At 34.2% G+C, this 25,615-nt stretch overlaps 1 protein-coding gene across 4 annotated transcripts in view; it reads right to left on the bottom strand.

Moving 5' to 3' along the window:
- Positions 1 to 807: 807 nt before the first annotated feature.
- Positions 808 to 25,615, bottom strand: part of SLC25A36 (solute carrier family 25 member 36) — a 40,050-nt gene continuing 15,242 nt past the window's right edge. For 3 of the 4 annotated variants that reach the window (XM_027582770.2, XM_027582768.2, XM_027582771.2), the window contains exons 3-7: positions 21,427 to 21,504; positions 17,950 to 18,050; positions 10,119 to 10,185; positions 7,347 to 7,636; positions 808 to 4,742 (exon numbers count right to left, since the gene is read on the bottom strand). In XM_027582770.2, coding sequence (XP_027438571.1) covers positions 4,549 to 4,742; positions 7,347 to 7,636; positions 10,119 to 10,185; positions 17,950 to 18,050; positions 21,427 to 21,504 — 730 coding nt within the window. In that variant the 3' untranslated portion in view covers positions 808 to 4,548. The remainder of the gene's footprint in view (positions 4,743 to 7,346; positions 7,637 to 10,118; positions 10,186 to 17,949; positions 18,051 to 21,426; positions 21,505 to 25,615) is intronic. The other variant, XM_027582769.2, reaches the window with a different exon arrangement.

Here is a 25,615-nt window from a genome sequence, read left to right as displayed (position 1 = left end):
CCAACCTCAATGATTATTTTGCCAATGTCCTCACCTCACCATTTCAGTCTTCAGTGGAAAATAGTCCAAAAGCTTTAATGTCGGACAAAAGGGACATGACAAATTTGTCCTGGTTTCCTCACCTACCAAACTAGGTGATGTTTGATGGTAGCTACAACTTGTGAAAAAACAGACAGAATGTAAAATGGATAGGTACTATAGAACACTTATATCTGTGTCAATTGTTTCAACCTACCATATGTGGATTCATTTGGTTATTCTAACAAGTTTCTAGCCCTTTAACTTTTAACATTCTTAACTTTCTGAAAGGCAAAAACCAAAACTAACACGAAGTCATGATGTTAAAAAATCATTACAACCGGGGGGTGGGAGGAATGGGTAACCAGGATGGGTATTACGGAGGGCACGTGTGGTGATGAGCACTGGGTGTTATATGCAACTAATGAATCGTTGAACAAAACTAATGATGTAAGATAAAATAAAATGTCAAAAAAAAAATCATTACAACCTCTTTAGGCTCAAAATTTTCAGATATTCTTTGCAAACTAGTGTTTTGATACATGGAAAGTATGGTACCTAAAAATCAATAAACCTGTGGAATATATAGAACAGAAATATCTTACTGACCTAAGAGGGAATCAGAGAACTTGACTTCTGTTTCCTATAGAGATATCACTATGTCTAGCAGATCGGAGCCTAACACTCAACTTGAAAATGACAATGCACTTTTGTTCTTCACATAATCCTAAGAAAGTGTGATTACATTCTCACCAAACCAAAATATTAAAATACATTATAGGAAAAAACCCCCATATTTTCATAAGGATATTTAAATTTTTTAATTTTAACAATTCAAATAAAATTCAGCTAGTTAACATAAATAGAATAAATGCACATAATTTACAGCCATGTACACAAAATGTGAGAATAGCAAACCTCACATCAATGGTCAAAAGATATCAACTCTTTTGATTTAGCTGTGACTAATAGATCATAATTTAACTGTTCACATATGAGGGGTACACATTCAAATGTTTATTAACATAAAAACTGAGTGAAACTAGAATTTTCAGTTTCTAAAAGGAGTAGCATAAAAAGCAGTGTATAGATTAACAAGAAATATAAGTGCATGATGGAGAAGAGACTTGAGTGGGCAAAAAGTTCGCACATTGTAGGGAATATTTTCATGTAATTAAAATTCCTTCTAATTTAAATCATTCAGAAATACTTTATTCTTAGGAATGTTTAAGTCATGATCAGTAGACAGGCTCAACTATTATATTTATCAGCCCAAAAGGGGTCCCTACAGTACTAATAGTCTGAGAAGAGTATGTAAACAACAAATGACAGGCATGAACAATGCTAGAAGAATAAAAGATAGATTCATTTCCAGCACTTAAATCCTTCAAGTTCAAATCAGTTTTTTTGTGGCTTAAATCTAAAAATGCTGACATGTTTATACTCTAGTAAAAGAGTAAACACTCATTATTTTTAACACCCTGGTCCTAATACATAGTGCTATTCCACAATGGGCATTAGGTTTTAGGAGACAAAAGGCTGGATTAAATAATCTAACAATATTCTATCCTGGTTTCAAAGTGACAAATAAATTACTTGTGAGCCCCATCTAGTAAGTTGGTTCCACAAAATTACATACATAATGAAAATTAAGACAAAGCTTTGGTGATACAGTTTTTTTTTTTTTTTTCTGGATTCAAAAGCACGGTATTACACCCCACAGTCACAGGGTTGGTAATTCTCAGATTTGGACTTTGAAATTTAGGAAATGTCTATGAGCCACAGGTACCAAAGTTCTATCTGCTGCTCTATGAGGCATACTCTTTCAGTATCTACTGCTTTAACTTAAGCGCAACTCAATTGCCTGATAAAATTCTCTAATAAAAGTACAGACAAATCCGAAGAGTGCTGCCAATCTCTATACTAGAAATAAAGTCATCTGATAGAAAATTGATGAAAACAAAACAGTTTAAAAAAAATTAATCCTTTAAATATGCATTTTTTTTAAACATTTGCATCAATTAAAAAAATCTCCAAAGAAATGTTCCAGAGACAAATTTTATATACAAGTTTTATAGTTTTCTTTTTTAAATTATCTGTCACACATAAAGTAAACTATGGCAGATTGTGCTTTGGGAAAAAAAATTAAAATAAGCTTCATTGCTCCTTTCCAGTTGTTGCCCAAAGAAACCCAAAATCTAAGACTCTAAGATCTTTTCTTCCAGTACACAGAGAATACTCACTTTTAAAAGCTGAATATAATGCACTAAAGGTCAACATAAGTTTTATTTGCTAAATACAAACAAGACTAGAATACATGTTCATCCTTGAAGGACACTACTATGAATTTGCTAACACTAAATAATAAGATGTTCCGTAGTTGCTGGTTTTCATATCATTCTTAGTCATTTGTGGTGTAGTGAGATCATTAACATTAGGGAGAACCTGTCCTACATTCAACACAACGTATGTTCATGAATCTCTGCAAGGCAAATGGCACTGTATTAGGCAGTGTAAGTGGCACCTGAAAAGGCAAACACTATAGATGAGACTTGCTCTACAGATTTAAGTTAGAAACCCCTAGATTTTTTTTTTTTTTGGCTTGTTTCTCACAATAAATGTCAAAGCTAAAATTCACCATAAAAGGTACAAATAATCCCAAAGGTAATGAAACTAAATTTGCCTTTGGTCTCCAAATAGATTGGAATATTTTCTAATTCCAATCGAAGCACCTCAAAAACATCCAGTTACTGTTGATTACAAGGAGTTAAGAAAGTGAAGGAATTTAAGAGTGCACTGTGTTTCACTGGTGACAGCAGAGAAAACTTGCAATGACGTGCTACAGTTTTCTGTGTTAGGGGCATTAGTGTGTACATAGAATACATAAAACATTTATATTATTAAAGATCTCCAAAACACCATATCTAAAACCCAGAAAAATGGTTTGAACATGGTTTCTGCCTAATACATGACCAATGTTTAAAAAAAAAAAATCTTAACATGGAATTCTCTCTCACCCCTCCTCCAAAAAAAGGCCACAAAGTGCATTCACAAAGAGTCATTCTTAAGATAAAGCCATTGCACAAAATGTACAGTTCATCTATACTGAAATGAGTACCACACTGGAGTTTAATTGTAGATATTTTATACACCAGTATAGCAACATCCATAAGCAAAAGTCTCTTAACAGAATTACAGCAAACATCTTCATAAGGGCCATACATATACACATTTAAGTATTAAAAGGTACAGTTGAACTCAACAGCAAAATGTAAAAGCTATATCCTGTTAGCACACTTAATCTGAATTAACTTGAATCTTTCTATGATTTACCATTCAAGAAATCACAGGATAGCATAAATTTGTCAAAAGCAGTTTGTTCATTTACAAACTGTGGTCAATTAGGATCACACTACCTGCTCAATCAGATAGCAGAGGGCCCCCTCTTCTATGTTTATACTGCCCCAGATATGTATAATGTCACCTTAAAAAAAGAAACCTATTACAGCAAAGCTGAAAATTACCATTTTCTCTACAAAATAAATGCAATCTATACTGATCTTCTGGAAATAATTCAATGGTTCAAATTCCTAATGTAAAGGCGAACAGAAAAAGATTCAGAAGTGGTAAATTCTTTCCACTTTAAGAAAATGATACCTAGGTATGACAGATGATCATTCAAGTTTGTACCTAATAAATCACTGACAAGACAATCCCATTCGTTCATGTATTGTAAAGTTAGAGAAGATATGAGGACGTGCTCAAGTTATTCAAATGGCGAAGAATCAACATTTCATGGTTTCTTCTGTCCCAAACTATTAACACTCAGCTTGATATGTTAATGAACAATTTAAGTGTCCACATTATGCTCAACATCAAGCACCTGTTAGCAGTGGAAACCAAAACATTTTAAAGCTAAAAATACGCAAGATCTTTAGACATTATTTCATTAGTTGTCAAAACTAGTGACTATTAATGCCAAATAATTAATTTTAAAATATTCCAGATCCTCAAGGAAATGGGAAAATAATACTAAGGATCTCACTTACTCTTATTTTACAATTTTACAGAAATTACACAGATGCCAGAGGTAAGACATTTATGACTGTCAATACTATCTTTGGATAGTTATAATATTTATACAATTAGGGATGGCTTTGTTTAGAAGACTGGAAAAAGTGCTCATGGAACACACACTATACTCTGACTGCCATAAATCAACAAAATGCAACTGTGTCCTGTGGACATGGTAGAGAAAATGGCAATTTGGAGGCAGGAGTGCTTCTAAAGGCTTTTTCTTAGAGGCAGCCTAGGTTTTTTTTTTTGTTTTTTTTGTTTTTCCCTTCACATTACTGAAAAAGACCAAGTAATGTGGTTATGATTACTTTAATTCCTACAACCAAACTTCCACTTAGGCATAGTTACATGTTCCCAAACTTTTTTCTTCTGTCCACCATGCTGGCTTCAATACTGCATGGTCCACTGTAATCTTTTGGTCTTCCCTCTTCATAGTACAGCAGCCTGAAGTTGCTATCCATTGAGAAGGTAAACCACCAATTCGTAGGTGGCCATCATAATGGCTGTGTTTGGAATCTGTCTCACCAGATGAGTTGTTAGACCACGGTAAAGAGACCCATAACCTTCTTCTTGAACCACCAAAGACAGTGTCTGAAAAAAAGATCTATATTTTGTTCCCTCTTCACGTAGTCTTGTTCTTACAACTTCTGTTTGGGGGGGAAAAAACATCATTTTAAAAGCATTAGTGATATCTTTATTCCCTCCTAATGCTGAGCACATCCCATTTACCAGTCTTTAAGTGTAAGCTCAGAATAAATATGGGAGTGATTTTTAATGTGTAACTTATTGAAACTGGTCTTATTACAGTAACACCAAACTTCTAAGACAGCTGGCTAAAATCACTAATAATAAATACTAATTATAAAATTTCATAGGTTCCTGAATGGTTGAAGAATAAAACAAAAGTGTCAGTTGTACACTAGATATAGATAAAAGGGAAAATACATGTGGTAAGGAAAAGGTGAAGAAACAGAAAAGGGAATGCAGGTGGTTATCAAAGATGAATACACAAAAATATATGAGAAATAAACATAAAAGCTCTTAAGTGGACCCCACAATGAGAAAACAGAAGCGACTGCCTCCGGCTCGGGTCATGATCCTGGAGTCCCGGGATCGAGTCCTGCATCGGGCTCCCTGCTCAGCAGGGAGTCTGCTTCTCCCTCTGACCCTCCCGTCTCATGCTCTCTCTATCTCATTCTCTCTCTCAAGTAAATAAATAAAATCTTTAAAAAAAAAAAAAGAATAAATAATCTATTCACAATGGTCCACAGATACCAACATGAAATTTTATGTACATAAGCCTAAAAATGTTCAAAACACTAGCTGTTAGCTAAAAGGCCCCATCTGGGAAGGAACTAAACAAATATCATAAAATTTTAGAGCTCTTAAGAGATATAAAAAGATTATGGCTAGTCCATTATTTCTTAGTTTTGAAAGGTGAGGAAATTGGACTGCTGAGAGGTTTTTTAGTCAGCCGGGTGTAGAGGTTGGGACAACAATTCAGAGCTCTCTACTGAAGAGTCTGTTTTTCCAACACACCACTCCTGCTGGGCCTGAGGGAAATGGCCTAGAGCTAGAACTATTTTCACCGCAAATGTTAATATTTGAAATCTCTTGTGTCGTATCTTAAAAAAAACTCATGCCATTTACATATTCCATTCAAAATATTGTTTATAAACTACCTCTTCGTATAAAGACATCATCTCACTTGAGGTGACAGGGTACTCTTACCCTTAGCAGCCCACGGTTCTAGGTATCCCACTGTAGCCAGGACCTAAACAACGCTGCTCATACTGTTCTCTTTTGACTTCTCTTTTTTTTTTAAGATTTTATTTATTTATTTGAGAGAGAGAGAGCACGAGAGGGAAGAGGGTCAGAGGGAGAAGCAGACTCCCCGCCGAGTAGGGAGCCCGATGTGGGACTCGATCCCGGGACTCCAGGATCATGACCTGAGCCGAAGGCAGTCGCTCAACCAACTGAGCCACCCAGGCGCCCCTCTTTTGACTTCTCTTAAAGAAAGAAGTTAGGAACTTCCCTCAGGAAATGGAGGGAACTCTAAACAAAGTCCAACTTGGTTAGAGTTGGTCTTACTCACAAATTACATTTTAGAGCAAATACTCATTTCCTCCTAGCCCTGTTTCATTTGTCTTGATTATAGCTTTAATCACAGGGCCTCAGACTTACAAGGATGAATGTAAATGTTAATCAGTGTAACAAAAGTGAAGCGTTTAGATTAAAAACCCAAAGCGGGGGCGCCTGGATGGGTCAGTTGGTGTAGTAGCATGCAATTATTGATCTCAAGCCCCATGTTGGGTGTAGAGATTACTTAAAAAATAAAATCTTAAAAAAAAAAAAAAAGACCCCTGAGGCTCAGTCAGTTAAATGTTTGCCTTCGGCTCAGGTCATGATCCCAGGGTCCTGGGACTGAGCCCCAAATTGGGCTCCCTGCTCGGCGGGAAGCCTGCTTCCTCTCCCTCTGCCTGCTGCTCCCCCTGCTTGTGCTCACTCTCTGACAAATAAATACAATCTTAAAAAAAAAAAAAAAAAATCCAAAGCAAAACAAACCCCCAACAGAACAAAAATCAAAGGTTACACTTAAGCAAAAGTTACAAAAAAACCTCAGCATCTTGCACACAAATTTTTAAGTGATTTTGTTATCTATTAATGAAACAGGCTAACACTATAAAACTTCCATTAAAGATGGAAATAAATCATTCATATATACTTATTTGCCAATTTATAATCCTTTGGGATTACAGACTCCATTTCAAATTTGGGCTCCTCCACTGAGTAAACATGTGTGACCTTTGGCAACTTAAAAAATGAAGACAAATTCTGGTTACGTTCTAGCATACTTAAGACTTAAATAGAGAAGGTAAGTACTTTGCAGGAATTTTTTGTAGATTAGCAATAATGTATATAAAGTATCTAGTACACCATCTATATCCATACCTTTTTTTTTTTAAATTTGCCCAAACATCACCTGGCTGGAATCTGATGGACTCTGGTCTAAAATGTGATGGTCCAGAGTGCATGCTCAATCTTCATCATGCTACTGTAATATACACTGACCTACTAAAACAGTTACTTACACAGATTTAATCCCATTATGATGAGCTCCTAGGAACTGTATTCTGTTTTACTGAATTCAATAAAAATTATAAATGCTGTAATAAATGGGCCATTGGCTGATGTGGGAAAGTATTTCTAAATTAATGGAATTTTACTCCCAGAAGCCCACTCCCTCTTACCATGTGGATAAGCCAGAGTTGTGGCACAAGTTTTTGAGGTGGCAGCAGCCAGCATCATTCCCACAAAATCGGATGCTTCTTTTACAGACTCTTCATCATCTTCCATTGTAGAAGCAATCTTATATTCCAGTAGTTTTTGCTTAATACTTTCATAAATAACAAAATGGATAACGGTCTCTGATATGCCAGCATATGACGCAGACATGCCCCTATAAAATCCTCTAAGTCCATCTGTCTGATACACTTTACGAATACATTCAAAAGCGCCCATTCGCTTTTCCCCACGGTTCCTGAAAAGCAAAAAGGAAAAATGTTACTTACAAAGTGGTATAGGTTTTTAAAATAAAGTCAGTAAAATATAGTGGAAATATGCCACTCTAAATATAGAATGATCCTCTCTAACTCATGGAGAAGTGAAACCAGAATTTTAAAACATTCATTTTAGACTTCCTATTCTTTTGTCCCAAGTTTGTCACATTAGATGGGTAACATGTAAGTAGTTTATTTTACTAATGCAAAATACACTACATTAAAAATCTTCAGTTTCATACACTCACTGAAGTTTGTATTGTAGGGATAAGAAACAAAATAGTCCAAATACATTGTGACTGCAGTTCAAGATAAAAACAAGCTCTCACATTACATTAAATCATTAAATCCAGTTCTAAGTTGAGAAGATTTCTTCTGCACTTTGTAACATAAAAGAGTGATTGTGACACCAATGATGATAGTACATCACAAAGCAAGGAGTATAATTAATCCAGTATTTGTGCATTTGAGGGATTCTTCCAAACCCACTCAGTTATTCCCCCAAAACGACTGGAAATTGAAGTCAAATTTCCAATGATCCTTTGAAGGCAACAGTCCTATCTTTCATGTCAGTATCATGGTGAACAGTGAATGAGGACCCCGAGAGTTACCAAATATTTACTGAGCACTGTGCCCAGTAAAACTTCCTTAGTGCTATTTATAGGCAGTATATCTACTCTTATACAAGTATATAATTTTGAGTTTATAAAAATTATTACCTTACACTATGATTCTCCCAAAAGACCCTTATCTATAAGAAATGGGTTTAAATGCTACCTACAGGGAAAGAAATAGAAAATTTACCTATTTATAAATATATACAACCTGTTTCTGACATAACAAAAACACAGTTAAGACACCCACCTCATAACCCACAAATTCCTCCAGGTTTATGAACTAATTATTGTTTTGAACTAATAATTGTCCTCAACTAATGACATTGAATGAATACTTTCTTCGTTGAATGATCCATGAAACCAACTGTAATCAGTTTCTGCCAGACGCTTCCTCATAAGAAGTTAAAATGCTACAAGTCCCAAAGGGTAATATGCAAACACATCAGCCCTGTTCTTGATTTCATGGTTATACATTAGCACCCTCAAACCAACCTTCAAACTACTCCCCCAACCCCACCCCATTCCCCATCACCCCCAAGCCTAAGAACTTGTGTTGGCTTGTGTTACAATTGTAGGTGAAAAAATAATAGAGTTTTAAGCCAAACTTTTCTCAAGACCCCCCACAGATCTACCCTACATCATACTGAAGCATACCCCTGGTAGTTTATAATAGTATAATATCGACTGGCATCTTCACATTTCTCTAACCTTTGGGTTGTTTTAACTACCACTACCCTTTCAGATCTTTGGCTTTAAGAAGTAAATTTTGAGTTTTGCTTCACGACGCTTAAAGATTTCATTTCAATTATCCTGGATGAAACAAGAATTAGAGATGTTTCAAGTCTCCAAATAGCATATAGTTCAACGTGACAGAATGTGGAAAACAGATATTTAAACAGGCATAATTGTTAATGATTTCTTAGATCAGTTTTATAGTCTATGAGATATATAGACTAGTTCCCAAGCCCTAAAATATAACAAACAGTGAAAATTTGTTACAAGTCTACTCCAGACCAAAAGGCTAAAAGTTTCAAAATATTATTATTATTATTATACAGCAATAGGATCGTCTCTCTATAGTATTTCCTTTTCCTCATCCTCCATTCTACAGGCCAACAGGAATTAAGACGGCAAGACTCTAAGGTGTACTGCTTCGGGACTTTGCTCAGTTCCCAAACACGCTGAAGGCCCTAAACTTAAGACCTATGAGGTTTGCACTAACCACTGCTTCTGCTTAAAGTGGGCTCAAAAAAAAAAAAAAAATTCCCTGACTATTCCATTTAAAGTTGGTCCCCACTGTTTCTCGGTATAGCTCTAGAACTGAGAGGTATATCTGCTCAACATACGTTTATCACATGAATGATTTTTGCTCCCATAAAGTGGTCATTGATAACAGATGAAGTCTATGAGTATATGAGAGCTAAATCCCATGCCAGGCCTCTCTGTATATAAGGTTAATAAATTTGAGCAATGATCCTTCAAGATTTAATCTAGACTAGTTGATCATATGGGTTGTTTAACTGTTGGGAGACCAATTATAATCATTCACATAGTGAAAATACCACTGCTTGGGCTAGGCTAATATATTCTTTTTCTTTCATTTCCTTTTATTTAAAAACACAACACATAATACACTTTCTTCCCTAGAAAGTCCCATATTGCCAACTATTATATTACTTTTGCTTTTGATGGTAGACCCAAGTTTCAAAAACCAAACAAAAAAAATCAGCAGCAAAAGAAGGGAAAGACATGGCTAGATACACGGCACTGAAATCTCACAGATATAAATTTACAGGAAAAAACTATTTGAAACCAACTTCAATTTTGTTTTAATGAATTAACATACCTTGCATCAAGCTGTAACCGAGTCTTTATAAGCCAAATGGGGTTGGTCGCTGTGATTGCAGTAAAACCTAAACAAAGATGTTTAAAATGAACTCTGGTAAAAATGAAGCATATACTATTAAAACTTTAAGGTTTTAAAAAATCAAACAAATCTATATTAAAGAAAATGTATAAACTATTAATTGATGTATGCTATACACCTTTATTTTACAAACACATACAACCATGAACATTTGTAGTTTATTTCCAATCTACATTCTCAAATTCTGACCATAACTAAAAAATTATTTTAAGAGCAAAATCTGGTAATATATAAATTCCTCTCCCAACATATTCAGAATATTCTCTGGGGCGCCCTCTACACTCTAAGATAAATTTAGAAACCCATTTCTAAAAATATATAGAAATTTGGTGTGTTCTAGGGCTTTTTAGCATGCAAACTCTGCAACAGCTACTTGAGGTCCAAATCCCTACATTAAAAGTGGATTCTACCTAAAGGTCAGCATTTACTATATTTGATCTTAGGTTGGCTATATAACAGAAAGGACTGTTGTTTGCCTTTATGAATGCTTTATATGAACATATACTTACTAATACTGTTATAATAACGTATCACAGAAGTAAGGTTTCTGTTAAGGTTAATAGGACAGATCTATTTCTCATCCACTTAAACACATACAAAAACTCAAAAGTTCAAAAAGTTACACACTGGAACTTCCCTCTCACTTTTATAGACACTGAAGAGAGAAACTCAGAGTAGAAGGTAGTTCTAGTTTACTTTAAAACTTGAGTACTATGTACTATCAGTGCAGAAGGGTGGTCTCCTAAGATGGCTCATTCCAGTTAGTAAATTAAGATCTCTGGAACAGTTGTTTCTAGACTAGTGCTTATCTTTTACTTTCTATCTTCCTACTGTTACAGAAAAATAGCACATGAAATGCAATCTTGGTAACGGGAATTTATGAAAATTGCTTCATCTATACAAAACGGGGTTTTAATATATTGCTTGTGAACATTTAAGATCACTACACATACTTCAAAGAACTACTTACATCAAACTGTATTTATTCAATTGGCCCTTAGATTCAGTGAAAACTTACATGCAGAAATGTCTAAGGATCTTAACTATTTTAATTCTTTCTATCAAATAATAGGCAGGTGAAGCACATTGTGTTTAAAAAGGTGGAATATAACCAGCACATTTAATATGAGTAAAGTTATTTCAGGAAGAAAAACGCTGTGGTGCACTTAAAAATAATTTGTTTTTTAAGTTAACATAATAGTGCAGGACCAATCATAAACCTTTTCTTGGCTTTCAAAGTCAATATAGGTATATCTAAAATGCAAAATAATTTTACTAAATTGTTTACAAAACAGAATTTGGTCTCATAGGTTCTTTTCCCTTCCATAATGTCAGATAATTAGCTAACTCAAATTTTATTTCCTTAATCCACTGTTTAACACCACAGAAATAGCCAGATGTCTCACAAAGGGATGCTTAAATTGTATCTATTTATAAAACACGAATAATGGAATAAAAATTTGGTTTGGTAACTCTTTTCACTATTTTGGAACAGTTCTATAGCCTCCATTTCTCTCAGGTGTTTTTAATACTACATACAGATGTATAAAACTAGTACGGGACCAACAATTTTGTATGCGCCAGTATTACAATAATAAAAATTTAAGTATTGGACAGGTTATCAGGAACATTTTTAAATAAGAGTTTCTTTTCATATATAAATTCTTGGTAAAAGGAAAGGAGAAGAAAAATATGAATCTGTTGGATCTGTTTAAATATTTTATTTGGAAAAGATTTTTCTTACGTCCTGGCTTAAATGAGAATAAAGCTAAAGAATTTTTTTTTCCTTTCTTGACCTTCATTTTCCTAACTGAAAAACTCAAACTAAATACATTCAAATTACATTTTAAAGCAAATGTCCACCAGACATCAGTAATCTGGCTATATCCCTTATTTAATGATTCTTTGTTTTTAAACCTAAATATTTGTATTAGCTAAATGTCTGTATAGTAATATTAGGGGGCTTATTAGGGAAAGGCTGCAAAGCAGCACAAGGCAACAAAATATTCTGCATTATTCACAATGGTTTTTATTAATTATCCTGTGGAAATTAAGAAAAAAAATGTTTTTCATTAAATTTTGAAAGTCTAAAACTGGGAATCCTTACACCAAACTTTAAAAAAAAATGGCCTGTCTAGGTAAAAATCTCAATCTACTACACTTTATTTGAAAAGATGAACATCAAAGTTTTTTTTTTAAATAGAAGTTCTATTCCTAAAAATATTAGTACCCAAGCTTAATACTCTTCCAAGTCACAAAATTCCTCAATTAAAGGCTGAAAAAACTCCATATTATAAACTTTAAAATACTGCAATATTTATAAATATTACTGGAAATGAATTTTTCAAATATCCATGAATAAAATTTTTAATTATTTTCTGTACATATTAATGAACAATGATAGGACGCAAACAACAGGTATTTCTCACTTAACTAAAATTCTTTTCCAAATACAAATTAATCTATGGGACAGGAAACATTAAAATTCAGGTCAGAGTGTTGTCATCTTATCGCTCTATAACTGTTACTATCAGTAACTTGTGCTTACTAGAGTTGTTCTGGCTCAATTCTCCCAATAATAAGCCAGCTTTTAATAAAGACACTAGCCTAAATGCCAGCAAACCATTACATTAGACAGAATCTAGGCATAACCCACAGGTTTTTAGCTATTGTCTTTACCACAGTTAAAACTCTGGTCGGTCCTAGAATTTTATGCTATTACATTCTCTTAACCACAGACACTCTACCTAATAAACTAACTAGACATTATTAAGCTAATTAAACCTATAAAAATATAATCTATTAATTCAAGAAATGAAACAAGTGGGAAGAAGCAAAAATTTATCACTAACTTAATTATATATGGCAAGGCAATTTGAAGTCGGCCAACAGTCAAAGCTAAAGAGATCTTCCTACTTCTAAGACAAACATATACAACGATACTGGGAATAGTTTCCCTGAAATTTAGAAATTTACTATTACTTTTTATTTTGACATTTAAATTTTGTGAAATTTTGATAATATCCTAATTCACATTAATATTCGGAGCACCCTGTTAAACATTAAAACTGACTTAGAGGCATATGAAGGATCTATTTGTAGGTTAAGAAGAATTAATATTGCTATAGTCCGTGAAAGCAAAGTTGCAGCGTATTGGCCATACTGTTAGTAGTGCGGTTAGAATTTTATTAATTCTTTAAAAACTTTCAAAATGCAACTTTTATTTGCTTCATCTAAGACTCCATCTGTTAATGTAAACCAGATTAACAGAAATCCTGCTTATAGGAAACTTGCTGAAAATGTCTATTTCATTAAGTGAGTGATACCTGTAGTATTGCATTTTTCAGTACTTTTTTTCATCAAATTCTGTAAGAACAAAGCCCACCTAACCTTCTAAGAGAAACAAATTAAAACTACAAAAAAAAAAAAAACCCAACAACAATTAAAACTACAACAGCCCAGATCCCAAATATTCCTACCCTGCATTTATTGGAAAGTAATGGTAGGTATTGTAAGATCAATGTTTTTGCAAGAAAGTAGAAAGCTAAGTATCAACAGACAAGAGAATGGAAAGCACTGTATTAGACTTTTAAAATATGTTATGCTAAGCAAAGAGAACTACTATTTTTCCTAAAAGTTGTAGGATGGTATGATACCATTTACAACTATGTATATCTTAAATATTGTCAACAAATTCTTTCGAGGTCAAGGCTATTATGGCCAAGCTGAAGACCCCAGGCTTTTATTACACGATGACTGAAAAGTTACCCCATTCTTCCTTCTAGAAGGAATATTCTAAAGGGATCAGAATTAAAGTTTTATGAAATACTCAGAACGCACACACAAATTCAGGAAATAAAAGCTCATTTCCCGCCTTCTATTAATTCCACAGCTATTATAAATTCCCAGGGTGTGTTTCTTATAACTAGAGGCTGCAAGAGACGCTCAGATCAGTACTCACGAGGTTTAAGTTAGTCCATATTTCTACAGGAAGTGACCTGCGGATGGGGAGCATGAGATGACACGATCTCACTCTTTTCTCGGGAGAAATGTACAGTAAATGCCTAAAATAGACACAGGCTTTTCTGTATCATAACAACAAGCAGTGACCTCATCAGAAACATGTGTACAAAATGAATCCCATTGGAAGGATTTCAGAAATATTCACTGTGAGATCTAACTTTTTTTGAAAATTTTAAGTTAAAAAACAAAAAGGAATATCAGAATGGGCCATAATTAAAAAAAAAAAAAAACTGCACCGAGTACTGAAAATTCTGCCATCTGCAGCAGTTTCAGAGTCCAAATACTTACCTAAAAGACGAATTTTGCCTTAAAGAAAAAAATGCTAACCTTGTCAATGGGGAATCTAAGAAAATATTTAGAAGGGATTATCATATCCCATTTTCCTAATCATTATGATCAGAGGTGAAATCACAATTTTCTATACTTTAGCAGTCAGCTTACTTAGTAAAGCTTTTTTTCTTAGTAAATCTTAAAAAAAAAAAAAAAAACCAGAATATTTCGAGTAACATTTTGTAATTATTTATAATTTTTAAAAATTAAAGTATATGTTGCTACAATTGTACCTTTCACTATGGCCAATAATATTGCACATCCATTTTTATGGAATATTTTGGATTATTTTGTATTTAATTTCTTGTGTTCTACAAAACAAAAAACAGGAAGAATGTTTACATACAAACACACAAAACATCTGCCCAACCACCCATTTGGCTGAATAACTGCCATGAACAAATAAAATATTAAAAAATATATAGGCAAGACAAAATTTCTCTTTAATGAGTAAAAACTTAACCTTTAATAATAAACTTTAAGGCAAACAGAAAAATGTATCTTGAAAAGTACAGTGAGTGCTATAAGCAAATAAAACCCACTAGGTATGTAGTAAATGTTAAATGATTACATTATTGGTGTTTTAAAAATTAAGCAATAACTGTCTGAATATATAATCCAATAAAAATCAGAATTCTTTTCATTTAAAAATCTGTAATGTTGTATATAGAAGTCTGTATGTTCCAGATAAAAATTTCTGAAAACTGGGAATTACTATAAAGACACCATACTATTTTTTGTATGCACACTTGTGTCTAGGTATATAGAGAGGGATATGCAAGTTCATTTTAACGAAAACATACAAGTAACCTCGACAAAACAAATACTCTCAGTCTAACAAAGGTTACATGTAGAGAAGGAAAAAAAAAGCAGATAAAACATAGTCAACATTACTTAATTTTATTAAATAGCCTTCCAGGTGGAAATAATTTTTCCAATTTATACCTTTAAATTTAGGTTTATAAATTCTTATAGTCTTCTCTTGAAACACTACAACAAACCACAGTAAGATCCACTTCAAATAAACTGTCATTGATTAAAAAAAAAAAAAAAAGTTTACTACCTAAACACTTGAGTTCATATGGATAAAATGCAAAATCAACTGGCTACCTGGAATAAAAATTATGTACAAGGTCTGTTACTAAAATCCTTAATGTGTGTGTTGTTTGATGTGGCAAAATCTTGCAGGCAATATCATTAAACAGTCTATTTTAGTGCATCTTCTGATACCAAGATGACAAGGTTAGCATTTTTTTAATAGCCAGTTAAAAAATGATTTTTCACATGACTGCCTCTAAGCACTTTGCACCCCCAATTCATATTTAGAAGACTTCTAAAAATGATCCTGAAGAAAAACCAGAGCAATCTGGTCTAAATAATTTCAAGAATGAAGGGGGCAAAAGGCTACCTTAATGACTTTGCGTGGGACCATTCAGTTTCACCAACCACGTAGTTATGTATAAAAACTGCGAAGCTAAGTGTTAATGCTCATGAATAGTGCAAGGAAGCTCTCTGAAAGCACAATTCTCAGAAAAATTTAACTGCAAACAAATGGAAGAAGTATTTTCAAATTACACAATAAGAATATAATGCAATAATCTCTGAGCAATGATAAGACAATCAATTTACAAAAATTCAAGGAATTCAAGGTGGAAAATAGTATCAATATAAAAACAAACTCTGAGTTGACATTTGTACACATTTGAGAGAAAAGTGCAAAATGACAATTCCACTGAAATTACATGATACAAAAATAGTAATAAATTCTGATGAGATGTTTTAATGAAAAAAGATGTTCCATTGGGAATTAAGATATTCTGAAACCCTAAACTTGCACTACTGAATATATAACTATCCTCAATTAAAAATGACTGCTCATCTACTTTCTTCGTCTTCCAAAACAAACAAAAAAAAGATTAACATTTCTTTAATAATTTTCTGGGGTTAAAAAACAAACACTGGTAATCCAGAAATATATTCTTAAAGATCCTAATACAGCAGTTATATAGTTTGAAATTTTTACCTTATACCCAACTCAAATTTGAAGAGGAAAAATCATATCCATATTCAACATCTATAAAAAGTACATTAAAAAAATTCTAGTTGTAACTAGATGGATCTCTATGGTACTAACGAACTAATTCTCAAAATCCAAATCTTTGTAGAGCAACCTACATTCCAAGGATAAGGTAAGAGAAATTCGCATAAATTATATAACTTGCCCAAGATCTTTCCTCATGGGTAAATAAGAGTATTTCACCACCTTGACCTCTAAGGTTTTTTACCTTTCAGCTTTAAAACTTCAATGAGTCAGTGAGCAATTACAAATATAAAAAGCCTTGAAAATAATTTGTGAGGTATATGGTAGATTATACGGCTATTGACCTTTCAGAAATTAGTTATTTCCAACTTACACTTAGTTCGTTAAAGTATGTGGTTCAAATTGATCCAATTTATTTCTAAACAGAAAATGGTTAACAGTTTAAGGCACTCATTATTAAACATGTAACTGATGCTCAATTTACTGCTCAACAGTTGATGAAAGTAGTAATAATTTGCTTTTAGTCATAGCATAATTTGGAAATGTGAGGTATGGTTAAATATACAACGAATCTCAGAAAACTGCAGAGAATAAACCAAAGGTCACGGCTTTGTCTAACACGCATTGCAACAAATGATTCCAGAACCAGACTGGTCTAATCAGTCTCCTCGTTTATCTTTAAGGCAGTACAGAGGCCCAGAACTAGTTGCTTTAATTCAGAATCATATATACTCAACAATGATGTTGGAAAACATTTCTATAGCAAGCATGTACACAGAGCCAGTGCCTAAATTTCAAGTACTATCTAGTGTGATTTATATGGAATGCTAAACATATTTTTCAAAATACATACATGACAGTAACTCTCAGGTATCAGTAATACATCACAAAAATTTCAGCATTTGAGCACAGGACAAAATGAATACTTTACCAAGAACTGCCGGCACATTTCAGACAGAAGCCAAAACATGCAGCAAAAAGGGAAAAGGCACTAACAGAAATTGAGGAGAGAAGAGTAAATTACAGCTGCATAACTTATTTATAGTGTAATTATGGTTGGATTCTTTAAACTGTCAAAAGTCATCACTAAATATTCAGTGGACTACACAAGACAATGTAAATATTATATTACCTGTATGCTATCACAAACCCGATTACAAAAATGCCAACTTATAACAGATTTTAAGTATACCTCCTGACCAAATTTACTGTATATTAATAAATATAAGAATCATGTACGTAGATGCTAATCAATGAAAAGCACATTGTCTTAACTATATAATGTAAAATCATAATTCAATATTAAGTCTCTAGGTTTTGGAAAATTTTTTGCTTTTTAATATTATATATTCATACCTGCCATTGCAGCTGAAATCATGTGTACCTGGGTAGAATCTGGATCAAATACACCATTCAACTTTTCCTTGCAGTTTGAATAAGCAGCAAAGTATATTGCTCTAAAATAAAGATTTAAATTTTATCAATAAGCATGTTGCATAATTCATAAGATTTAAATGACAAGTAGATCGATCTTTATAATTTTAGAGAAATCTAAAAACAAAGTCTTAGCCACATTCTCATGTAACATCAGGTTAATTTACATATTTTTTCCATGTAGATTTTGATGTTTTGCATTGACTCATTAAAAGACAAACTTCAATGTAAAGTTCCTCAAACGTAAAGCATTCTCCAACAAAAAGACCCCTACCACCCTGACCCAATACTTTTACAGCAACTGACTGAATCAAACAAAAACTATTTGCATAAGATTTTGATGTTTGGAAACATATGAATAAGGCTGGAAGGCTTATGTAATGGTAAGGTTAAATTAAACACACTTGAGTAAATATGGTGTGAGAACTTAAAAAAATTGCTAAATATATAATTAGTTGATATTAATACAAAGATATTACCATTAACATAGAATATGTGTTATATATATATAAAATATACTTTTTTTTAAGTGGGGAGACGGTGGTAGAACTGACCCAATTCATCAAGGTATGTTTAACAATTGAGATACTGTGGTATATTCTAATCTATATTATACACACAGAGTAGTTCACATTATCCTTAAACAGATAAAATAATTCCAGAAGAAATGAGCCCCATCAGGTCATGTCTTCTGTCTGTAAATATTCCATTAAATCTGTAAATATTTCCCCTCTTAACTTATTGACTATGATTTCATGCATCCCAACGACCTCTTCATTGTTTAGCCTTCCAGGCTTTGAATTATTTGCTTGCAGTATCAAATCCTTTTATTTCCCAACAACCCTGGTTATTTGTCCAATAAGGAATGTAACAGGTAAACAAGTACAAATAAGGACAGTTTCACTGTTGTACCTTTTTTTAATGTGCTGAAGAAAAATGGGAAGCTAATATAATTTAAAATGAAACATTTTACATTATGAGCAAGAAAAACAAATAGAATACATTTAATGATGACAAATTGTAAAGATATATAAACAGCACATTCCTAGAAATGAGTAAGAAATAACTTTTAATGAGAAGATGGGCAACGAATATATACAGGTAATTCACAGTAGAGATAGACAAATTGCAAATCATTACAAGGAGGAGTTTGTGACTGCACCCAAAATTAAACAAATGTATATTAAAACAGTGAAAATCAGGGCACCTGGGTGGCTCAGTTGGTTAAGCGTCTGCCTTCAGCTCAGGTTGTGATCCTGGGGTCCTTGGATTGAGCCCTGCGCTGGGCTCCCCGCTCAGTGGGGAGTTGGCTTCTCCCTCTCTGGCCCTCCCCCCGACCCCACGTGTGTTTGCTAACAAATAAGTAAAATCTTAAAAAAAAAAAAAAATAATCACACACACAGTGAAAATCATGTTTAGTCTATTTGGCAAGTATTAAAAGATAAGAATAGTAACCAACATGAGTAATATGTGATAAAGAGAATTCACTACTTGAGAATAAAAATATGGGATGCCTTTTCAGAAGGCAAATGAGCAATACTCATAAATTTCAAATGTGTATATACTCTTTTATACAGAAATTCTACTTATAATGAACTATTCTAAAGAAATACACTTGCTTAAGTAGTCAAAGACGAAGTACAGTATGTTCACAAAACTGTTCCCAACTGACAAAATGTGGAAATAAACCTAAAGGTTTATCAATAAGGAAATGCTTATTAATGATAGAATAGCCATACTATGTGATTAAACAAAAACTACATATTTTGGGCGCCTGGGTGGCTCAGTTGGTTAAGCGACTGCCTTCGGCTCAGGTCATGATCCTGGAGTCCCGGGATCGAGTCCCGCATCGGGCTCCCTGCTCGGCAGGGAGTCTGCTTCTCCCTCTGACCCTCTTCCCTCTCGTGCTCTCATTCTCTCTCTCTCAAATAAATAAATAAAATCTTTAAAAAAAAAAAAACCTACATATTTTGATGGAAAAAGCTTCAAGACAAATTTGTTGAAATATTTTAATATGATTCAATGACTGAATATAATTAAAAGTATACATTTTATGCATTTTACATAGACAATAAGCCAGAAAAATTAACGGAAGACTATACACACCAAACTGTTTATTAATAACAGTTATCTGTGCAGAGAAGAGTAAGTGCCTGTGAGAAGGCATATAACCTGAGAGGTGATGTGTTTAAGATGGAATGTCAACCTTTATGGTATACATTTTTTTTAGTTTTTACAGTAAGGATAAAATTTTTTTTTAATTAAAGATTTTATTTATTTAGTTGACAGAGAGAGAGAAAGCACAAGCAGGGTGAGTGGCAGGCAGAGGGAGATGCAGACTCCCCACAGAGCAGGGGGAGCCTGATGCAGGACTCGATCCCAGGACCCCGGGATCATGACCTGAGCCGAAGGCAGTCATGATAAAATTTTTTAAATTTGAGACAGAGCGCACATGTGTGCGGGAGGTTACACAAGTGCGCAAGTGGAGGAGGAGCAGAGGAGAGGGAGAAGGAGAGGGAGAATCTCGAGTAGACTCCATACTGAGCACAGAGCCCTAAGCCGGGCTCCATCTCATGACCCTAATTATCATGACCTGAGGTGAAACCGAGAGTCCAACGCTTAACCACCTGAACCACCCAGGTGCCCCAAGATAATTTTTTAAGAGTGAAAAGAGCCCATAAAAAGTTGAAACCCAATAAATAATAAGGCATGTATCTAGTACATGGGATAGAGCCATTTTTCACTCTGAATGGGAACTCTAGTATTTGTTTATGGAAGAAGTAAATCTAAGATAAAAGGGTATCAGAGAAAAATGACAAATTAATGTATTAATAAAGCCTTTCTGGCTCTTTTAATAGGGAATGAAATTATTCTGTTTAGCTTGTCCTCTAAGCCAAAAAATAGGGTTAGTTTTTTTTTTTTTAAAGATTTTATTTATTTCTTTGACAGAGAGAGACACAGCAAGAGAGGGAACAAAAGCAGGGGGAGTGGGAGAGGGAGCAGCAGGCTTCCCACTGAGCAGGGAGCCTGATGCGGGGCTCGATCCCAGGACCCTGGGATCATGGCCTGAGCCGAAGGCAGACGCTTAACGACTGAGCCACTCAGGCGCCCCAAACAGGGTTAGTTCTAAAGATCTAGGTATTCCTCTTTCTCACTGTTGGTTCCCTTAGTTTGTTCTTTGCCTTTTGAACTTGGTACACAAACAGCATCACAATGATTGCACTAAGAGGTCTTCACACAAGGCAAACTGCCCAAGCTTTTACACGGTTACTGACACCTGTTTTTATACCGTGGTGCTTTATCCTTACCATCTTGACTTCTTTTCAGCATCTTCTATCATTAAGCTTGAAACAAGAAAGATTGCCAAGATTTTGTTTAACTTAAAAAAATTCTTTTTACCTGGAAGGAGCCACCCCCACTAAATTGGGACCTAATCCTCTGAACAAGGAACGAGGCCCTTCTTTTTCCAAGATCACTCTGAAAGAGAAAAATATTTAGAAAGGAATGTCCTTCAACAAAGTCTAATACTTTATTTGTATAGCAAACTTAAGACTTTTAAACCTGTAGGTTTCTGCTATAATGTTGTACTGCTCTGGTCAGTTTTTCTTACTTAGGAAAATCTGTTTTTCTTGACATAGCATAAATTGATAATCTTAAATGATAATAAAAAGAATTCCAATCAGATTCTTTTCTAAAAGTTTTAAAGACTACAGTATAATTTCTACATTTTTATATAATCATGCTACTCTTATCTTCAATATCCTCCATTTTACAATCTTTACCAGCAAATTCAATTCCCAATCAGAAATGTAGTTCACCGTCTAGTATTTGAGGTCCTTTCTTGGTATCGGACAACTCTCTCAGTAATACAGCATTATCTCATTCAACCATTCCAATGAAATGGTGTCAAAATCTGGCATGCTAACCTCCTTTAGGATACTAAAATGGTTAGCCTGCTACCATTTCTCCCTCTTTTCAGTTAACATTTACTATATTGAATACTTACTGTATAAAAACTAAGCAGAGTAAAAAGATAGAAAAGAAGGTGAGACACCTGCCATTGAGAAATTTGATGTGCAGTTGTGGAAAAAAGAATTATATTGAAACAAATAATTCAACAGACTGTATTAATAAGCAAATACTATACAAGCTAGATACATATGCCCAGCAGGGAAAGGAAGAGGCATGTCTAAGTCATGGAAGGCTTTCTGAGAGTTATTAAATTAAACTTGGAAGTGAGGAGAAACAAACTGGAAAAAGTATTTTAACTTAGAGTTACAGGTTAGAGCAGTGGTTCTCAACCAGCTATATGCTTAAGAATGATTTCTTTAAAGACAGCTAAGCATAATGGTTAAATAAGGGCCTGAGATATGGGGCCAGACTTCTTAATATGAAGATCAATTTTGGTAAATGACTAGCTATAAGAACATAAGGTAATAACTTTTAACTTATCCTCATTTTCATTTGCAGTAAACAGAGAAAAACAGTACTCTTTTTCTGGGTTGCTGTGAGGAATAAATAAATTAATATATGAAGAACTTAAAAGAGCATCTGGCTCCCTGTAAGTACTTGATAAATCTTAGTATTATGATTACTACTAGAGCATTTGTTTAAAATGCCTATTTCTCTGATCTCACCCTCCAAGTATTCTGATTCAACAGGTATAGGACAATGCTCAGTAGTTTGCATTTTTACCATGCTTCCAGATTGACTGACACAGGTGATACAGAACCACTTCTGATAAAACCAGATTAGACAGAAGCAGAGTTCAAAATAACAAATTATAGAGAACATTTTGAAGATTCAGTGTTTGTTAGACTTTTCTGTATCATAAATCTCTTTGAAGAATTAAGAAAGGTAAATGTTCTTTAAAGATTTTATTTATTTATTTGAGAGAGAAAATGAGAGAAAGCCTGGGGTGGGGGGGGCGGGGATCAGAGGGAGAAGCAGACTCTCCACTGAGCAGGAGCCCGACGCGGGACTCCAGGATCATGACCTGAGCCGAAGGCAGTCGTTTAACCAACTGAGCCACCCAGGTGCCCTGGTAAATTTTCTTTGAAAAACTGGGTCACATTGGGCTCTGTGCTCCACAGGTAATTTGCTTGAGATTCTCTCCCTCTCCCTCTGCCCCTGCTCACACTCGTGCTCTCGCTCTCAAATAGATAAATGAAATCTTTTAAAAAATACACATTTGCAAACACCATTTTGCATACAATTTCATGTAATTTATAGACCTCTTGAAGTTCATCCATGAGCCACCTAGGAATCTAAGAGCCCAGGAGGGATTCCTAAAGTTTGTGGTTAAGCCATGAAAACACTTCACTCACTAGAATGGTTACAATAAAAAAAGTCAGACATAGTAAAACAAGGGTTGGCGGGGGTGCCTGGGTGGCTTAGTCTCTAAAGTGTCTGACTGCTGATCTCAGCTCAGGTCTTAATCTCAGGGTTGTGTTAGCCCCGAGTTGGGCTCCATGCTGGGCATGGAGCCTACTTAAAACCAAAAAACCAAAAAACTGGGGTGGTGAGGATGTGCAGAAATTGAAAATTTCATTCATTGGTGACAGGAATGTAAAATGATGCAGCCACTGGAAAACAGTGTGATAGTTCCTCAAAATGTTAAACATAAAGTTACCATATGACTGAGAAACTCCACTCCTAGCATACCCCTCAAAATGAAAACATACGTCTCTACAATAGCATCATTCAGAATACTCCAGAAGTGGAAACAAACCAATGTCTATCACTGATGAGTGGATAAACAAAATGTGAGATATACATCCATATAAAGCAATACCTGACAATAAAAAGATACTTGTTAAAACATGGAAGAATCTTGACATTATGCTAAGACAAAGAAACCAATCACAAAATGTGTATTATATAATTCCATTTATATACAATGTCCAGAATAAGCAAATCTGTAGTGACAGAAAGCAAATTAGTAGTTGCCTAAGGCTAAGGGATGGAAGGAGAGGGAAGGGAGAAAATGAGAAGTGACTGCTAACAGATAAATGTTTATTTTGTGATGATGATGAAAATGTTCCAAATTTAGAAAGGTCATAATGGTTGCACAACTCTGTGGATATACTAAAAACAAACTGTACACTTTACATGGGTTAATTTTATGGTATGTGACTTATACCTCAAATAAAGATGAAAGGAAAAAAAAAGCCATGAAACAGATTGCTTGGGACAGAGCCCCTGAGTAGGGTAACAATGGGAATGAGAGTAAAGAGATGTTAAGGCAGAGAATGCAAACTTAGAAGTAACCTACACACTAATGACAGGTGAAACATGTTAAACTAACTCTTTTAAGAGGGCCAGAAAAACTGAGAAATTAAAACAAAGCTGAGAGGGATTCCTACTACTGCTGAGAAAAATCAGAGACGGCAAAACCACTGAAAAATAGAATAAAAAATATAGTACTATGGTGGGGAGCCTGGGTGTCTCAAGTTGGTTAGGCATTTGACTTGATTTCGGCTCAGATCATGATCTCAGGGTCAGGAGATCAAGCCCCACAGCGGCTCTGCACTCAGCTCGGAGTATGCTTGTCCCTCTTCCTCCCCCTCTGCCCCTCCCTCTGCTCATGCACACTCCTGCTCGCTCTTAAATAAATAAATATATATATAGTACTGTCACAAAAGTCAAAGAAAGAAGTTTAAGGAGAGGTAATCAGTGCTAATAAAAGTCAAAATCATGATACTGAAATGATCTATTATTAATAGGTAAAATGTTCTATTTTTATCAAGATGGTATTATTAATCAGATTGATAAGACTCTTATTCATCAGATATTCATCTATAATTACAGCATTTTATTTATTTAAGAAGGTGGGAGGGGCAGAGGAAGGAGAGGAGAAAGAGAGAGAGAGGGAGAGAGAGAGAGAATCTCGAGTAGGCTCCACGCCCAGCACGGAGCCTGTCATAGGGCTACATCTCACAACCCTGAGCAGAAATCAAGAGTCAGACGCTTAACCGACTGAGCCACCCAGGTGTCCCTATAATTATGGCACTTTAATCCAAAATTGTTAACAATTTTATTCTACCTATCATGTACTAGGTAAATTTGAAAAAAGAAAAGACTGATGAAATCTTTTGGTAACTAAGGTAAACAGACAGTATTGAGTTTATTTGCTGCCACAAAATAAACACTACTGAACTAAGCTCAAATAGATGATGCACTAGTGACCTGATAAGGCAGATACAAGTTACATACCTAAGTGTGAACATGTAAAACGTAATTTCAACAGTTTTGACTTTTCAAATCCAATGTGCGATATATAATGAAGTATGGTAAAATGTAAAAACAAAATATTTTTCAAACCACCAAGAAATGTCAAACAAACACTGATTCACCTCTTAAAATCAGTAGAAAACTGCTTTAAATTTCAGTTATGTTTAGGTTATATAAAAATCACAGATTGCCACTAAGTGGATGTACTTACTGCGTCAGTACTTGGAAAATTAAAAAACACACAAAAAGAATTGGCTTTTAACACTATCACATTTCAAAGACAAATAATCCAAAACAGAATACCTAAAATACTTTCAGAAAACAAATCCTCTGAATAAATATAGAAAAATTTTCC

Source organism: Zalophus californianus, chromosome 1 (genome assembly GCF_009762305.2).
Source record: "Zalophus californianus isolate mZalCal1 chromosome 1, mZalCal1.pri.v2, whole genome shotgun sequence".
Taxonomy (NCBI): Eukaryota; Metazoa; Chordata; class Mammalia; order Carnivora; family Otariidae; genus Zalophus; species Zalophus californianus.
The sequence above is the reverse complement of the archived record's forward strand: the minus strand, read 5'-3'. Positions and strand labels throughout refer to the sequence as shown.